Source organism: Diaphorina citri, unplaced genomic scaffold (genome assembly GCF_000475195.1).
Source record: "Diaphorina citri unplaced genomic scaffold, Diaci psyllid genome assembly version 1.1 scaffold688, whole genome shotgun sequence".
Classification (NCBI taxonomy): Eukaryota; Metazoa; Arthropoda; class Insecta; order Hemiptera; family Psyllidae; genus Diaphorina; species Diaphorina citri.
In genome coordinates, this window is record NW_007378121.1 from 99,655 (window position 1) to 105,641 (window position 5,987).

The 5,987-nt window shown below is 37.3% G+C and overlaps 1 protein-coding gene across 1 annotated transcript in view; it reads right to left on the reverse strand.

Annotated features, from left to right (window-relative positions):
• The window catches only part of LOC103511212 (collagen alpha chain CG42342), a gene marked incomplete in the record, with an annotated part of 61,445 nt that overhangs the window by 16,350 nt on the left and 39,108 nt on the right, over window positions 1-5,987 (reverse strand). Inside the window, 1 exon segment of the mRNA XM_026825048.1 lies at window positions 1,312-1,490. Within this exon segment, the coding sequence (XP_026680849.1) occupies window positions 1,312-1,490 (179 nt within the window).

Consider the following 5,987-nt stretch of genomic DNA (forward strand, 5'->3'; position numbering starts at 1 on the left):
CCCTACACGGCGCTCTTCCGATCTGGAGTAGAAAAACACAAATACCTAGTATCCAATAATAAGTAGTAGTAGTAGTAGTAGTATAGAAAATTTATTTGTATTAATGTTACAATGACATTTTTACAATGGTTGGCAGAAAAATAACTTAAATTAACTAATTAACAATGATGAAACTATAGGAAAACATTGCCTACAAGTTTTTTTTATAAATAACTTAAACAAGATTTTTCCTTACTTATTATGTATAAACTATAAAACATTACCTATGAAATATATAAGACCTTGTTTAGACTGAGAGAGTAAAGGGACTTTTCAGTCTCATTCTGCCAGGATAAACAAGGTATATTTTATTCTATTCTATTAAACAGTAAAACTGAATAATAAGTGCCTATGAATTGAGTTTATCTCATTCGTCTCTCAGGAATCTCCGTCTCTTTACCAGGGTCTTTATGAAAAAGTAAACATTGTTAAACTGTTGAATATTCTTGATTGTCAGGATATTTTGAACATTTGTCTCATTAGAATTCAACGTATCAATGTAGGTACCAAGGTTGGTGTTGGTGGTGTTGGTGTTGTTGGTGTTGGTGTTGTTGTTGTTGTTGTTGTTGTTGTTGTTGTTGTTGGTGTTACTTTTTGTTGGTGTTGGTGTTGTTGTTGTTGTTGTTGTTGTTGTTGTTGTTGTTGTTGTTGTTGTTGTTGTTGTTGTTGTTGGTGTTACTTTAAATTGTATTTGACCTGTGTATAACAATATTGACATTGAAATGCACTCTAAAATTGTAGAGTAGCAAGTAGTCTTTATCTCTACTTATTCCACAAGACCGCATACCTACATTGTGACTAAAAAAAGAAAAATCAAAAACAAGGATCAGTTTTTTGCTGAAAATGCATGTTTCTGGAGATAAATGTTAACGTAACTTATTTTCTCCTCAATATTTTTACACCATTTTTGAACCAAGTGCTTTAGAAAAGAACAGAACATTAATTTACTACTGGTAAATATTAGAAAAATTCTCTGGATCCTAGCCGGAACTTTTTTTATTTTTTATTTAATTTATTTATTATTATTATTATTATTATTATTATTATTATTTTTATTATTTGTTACGAAAATAATAAAACCTGTTCTCTGGCCTCTTTACTACGTAAGACGTACCTGCTTACCTATAGGTACATACTTTTTTAAATATGTATTTCTATAAATGTAAATAATTGAATTCATATAATTACCTACATTCGTTTGGCTTGGCAAAAGAGTTTGAGTGAGGTCTTCAGTTCACAGAACTACTAGTATTATTTAAATGTTCAACTTACAGGAGGGCCCGGTAGTCCAGGAGGACCCATTAGTCCTGGCGGTCCAATATCACCATAGTCTCCCTTCTCCCCTTTAGGACCTGCTTGTCCTGGAAGTCCAGGCGGGCCCTGAGGTCCTGCGACACCTGGGGCTCCTGCATCTCCTGGAAAACCCTGTATACCTCGTGATCCGGGTAAACCTGTAAGTAAAATATAACTAGCTCCGTAATATTTGAACTAATAACCTTGTATACCTTGTGATCCGGATATCAAATAGCCCTAGCTCCATAATATTTGAACTAATAACCTTGTATACCTTGTGATCCGGATATCAAATAGCCCTAGCTCCATAATATTTGAACTAATAACCTTGTATACCTTGTGATCCGGATATCAAATAGCCCTAGCTCCATAATATTTGAACTAATAACCTTGTATACCTTGTGATCCGGATATCAAATAGCCCTAGCTCCATAATATTTGAACTAATAACCTTGTATACCTTGTGATCCGGATATCAAATAGCCCTAGCTCCATAATATTTGAACTAATAACCTTGTATACCTTGTGATCCGGATATCAAATAGCCCTAGCTCCATAATATTTGAACTAATAACCTTGTATACCTTGTGATCCGGATATCAAATAGCCCTAGCTCCATAATATTTGAACTAATAACCTTGTATACCTTGTGATCCGGATATCAAATAGCCCTAGCTCCATAATATTTGAACTAATAACCTTGTATACCTTGTGATCCGGATATCAAATAGCCCTAGCTCCATAATATTTGAACTAATAACCTTGTATACCTTGTGATCCGGATATCAAATAGCCCTAGCTCCATAATATTTGAACTAATAACCTTGTATACCTTGTGATCCGGATATCAAATAGCCCTAGCTCCATAATATTTGAACTAATAACCTTGTATACCTTGTGATCCGGATATCAAATAGCCATCACATCAAAAGGTCTTAAAGAACGTACTACATTGGTACACGTTTGAGTTGAGCAAAGTAGACGATTAGGTAGGTACTTTTTGTATTATTGTGGTGATCCAGCAACTAATTGGGAAATATATTGTGTCTTATCGCCCATCTGATGTTGGATATATTACGGGATAGGCATGATATGACACAGTCAATATGAGTCTAATCAAGCCGTCGCGTCGTTTCATAAAAAAAAAAAAAATCTGGTGTGAACATCACACGACTTCCTCATCCTATTGAATGATGCTTATTTTGGGTGTTCTTGTTCTCATAGCCAAACTTTTACAATATCTCTAACCGTTTAGTCGGTATAGCTGAAAACCGCCAAAAAAAACGGTCAAAAACAGCCAAAAAGCGGTCAATATACCGCCAACCGCAGCACCTATCTCAACCAAACGTTTTGAGTTGCATCCTTGTCACATTTGTAAACTACATACCAAATTTCAAGTCTCTAGCTCATACCGTTCCCGATATGTTGTTAAATTACACCGAAAACCGCCAAAAAGCGGTAAAATGCCGCCAACCGTTGCACCGATCTTTACCGAAAGTTTCGTGTCGCATCCTTGTCACATTTGACATCTACATACAAAATTTCAAGTCTCTAGCTCTTACCGTTCTCGAGATATTTTTTTTTTACAGACAGGCACACACACGGACCAATGGCTGAAACTTTGGATTTAGGCTCTAGGGACTCCAAAATGTGTTTTGGCACTAAAAACTGACCATCGAAATTTTGACCCGATTACATTACCTACTTTCCTTCCTATAGGATAAGGAAAGTACAGACAGGCACACACACGGACCAATGGCTGAAACTTTGGATTTAGGCTCTAGGGACCCCAAAATGTGTTTTGGCACTAAAAACTGACCATCGAAATTTTGACCCGATTACATTACCTACTTTCCTTCCTATAGGATAAGGAAAGTTATTTAGGCTCTAGAGACCTCAAAACGTGTTTTGGCACTAAAAACTGACCATCGAAATTTTGACCCGATTACATTACCTACTTTCCTTCCTATAGGATAAGGAAAGTAATAAAATAGTAAAACTGACTCAAAATTTCAATCGATAACAAAACATTGTATGAGGGGGAAAAAAAAAGATGGTGAAACACTCTTTTTTTATGGTTTGATAGAGAGAACTGTAACTGTTAAGGTTTTAACGTCCCGAAATCGAAGATGGTGAAACACTCTTTTTTTATGGTTTGATAGAGAGAACTGTAACTGTTAAGGTTTTAACGTCCCGAAATCGAAAGGAAAAAAAAAAGATGGTGAAACACTCTTTTTTTTATGGTTTGATAGAGAGAACTGTAACTGTTAAGGTTTTAACGTCCCGAAATCGAAGAGAGAAGGAAGACAGGATAGGAGAAAGCCAGCCGTTCCGAGAACGAACATTACCCGTTCAAGATAAAATCCGCCCCGGGCGGTAATCGAACCCGCGGCCTAGCGCTTACAAGACAGACGGGGTACCAACCAAGCTAACTAGGCTGGCGAAACACTCTTTGGTGAGGAATGTAACCTGTATAAATATAAAGTAAAGTAATCCTTAATATACAGGGTGTCCCGCAAACGACTGTACAACGCTTAAGGGTTGATGCAGGACCTAAAGGACTACCAGAAAAAGCTATCTGGACAGATCCGATTTTCAACAGGGGCGGAGTTATGAAGGATTTTGTTTTTCAACATTTTTCACACCTTGTCCCCTTAGAACGCCTTTATCTCTTGAACCAATAAAGAAGCCCCGGGAGCGCGAAGCGCGACCTTGGGAACACCCCGCGAAGCCCCGGGAGCGCGCAGCGCGACCCTATGAACACCCCGAAAATCCCCGGGAGCGCGCAGCGCGACCGTATACGCAACCCCGCGTAGCGAACACGCAAAGCCCCCGGGGGGTGGAGGCCCGAGCAGTCCTAAATATACATATACAGCCCCTTGTGTAACTGACTCAGTCATACTAATTCTAACTTACTTCTAGATGAACTAGGCAGTTTTCACCATTGGATTCCTTATTTTTTGTACTTACTGGGAAAAATCGGAAACTACCAAAATTCAAAACCGTTCCCAGGATATTGACGCTTTATAGTTACCCCAAAAGAAATACACAGAGAACAAGGTTTGAGGCCAGCAAAACTTTTCCTACGTTTAATATTTTCTCTAGTTTTAAGTTTTCAGGTTTTCATTTCTTTGAGCCAGCCTAGTTAGCTTAGTTGGTAGTGTGTCTGCCTTGTAAGCGCTAGGCTGCGGGTTCGATTCCCGCCCGGGGCGGATTTTATCCTGCTGGGATAATGTTCGTTCTCGGAACGGCTGGCTTTCTCCTATCCTGTCTTCCTTCTCTCTTCGATTTCGGGACGATAAGACCATAGCAGTTACAGTTCCCTCTGTCAAACCTCTTAAAAAAAAAAAAACCTACGTCAATAGTTTGAAGAGACGCCCCCTCTTAAAAAAAAATCCATTTCTTTGAAACAAGATTCAGGAACGATATTTGGTCTCTGGGGCGAAGCCCGACCGCATGCACACCCCGCGAAGCCCCCGAGAGCGCGCAGTGCGACCCCATGCACAACCCCGCGAAGCCCCGGGAGGGCGCAGTGCGACCGTATACGCAACTCCGCGTAGCGAACACGCCAAGCCTCCGGGCGGTTGAGCACGAAGTGCGAGTTCTGTTTGATAAAAGGTCAAGAAAATTAAGGCGACAAGAAGATGTTTCCCTTACTTCGTAAACGCATGGTGAAGTCTTTATGAGCAAATGCAAAAGATACTGCATAATACATACACATAGATATTCAATATGCACTTATGCAGTATTAAAGAGAACTGCTACGTTATGCAATATACATGTTGGATACAACAGACACACACACATACATGTACATAATGCAGAAATCACGAAAATTCAAGTATGTCACTAGCAAATTGTCTCCGTAGATATAGATATTGATATTATTATTATTATTATTATTATTATTATTATTATTATTATTATTATTATTATTATTATTATTATTATTATTATTATTATTATTATTATTATTATTATTATTATTATTATTATTATTATTATTATTATTATTATTATTATTATTAACGGGTGGCCCATTTATATTAATATTTCAAATCCTCATAACTTTTTTATTTTCAGATTTCTCTGAAACAGCCCTTGTTTGAAACGTGAGAGTTAGCAAATTTTTACCAAGGAATATTACACACCACCACAATGCGCTGCAATCGTACAGAGGATTGCTTTATTTCAAGCTTTGTTTCCTGGACGTCTTATATTGAAAAATTGTGATTACCTATAACCATATGCGTGATCGCCCGCCTTGACAGTTTTAGACTTTTTCTGTGAGGTTACTTAAAATCTAAAGTCTTTGCAAATAAACCATGGACCCTGAAAGATTTTAAACAAGATTCGACGAGAAATAGCGATCATTTAGCCTGAAATAATGAGAAAAGTTATGAAAATGCGAAAAAACGAGCATTGCGCCATCTGCTCTTGTGGAGGCCCCCTAAGCAACATCATCTTGCAATACTGATGGAAAAAATTTGCAAGGTTTAGGCTTCACAAAAATGTAATTCCAATAATAAAAAAATATGACTGGTTCAAATTGTACAACAAAAACATATACGATGAATATAAATGGGCCACCCTGTACATAGTTTGAGTACAATAAATAAATAATAATAATAATAACAATAATAATAATAATAATA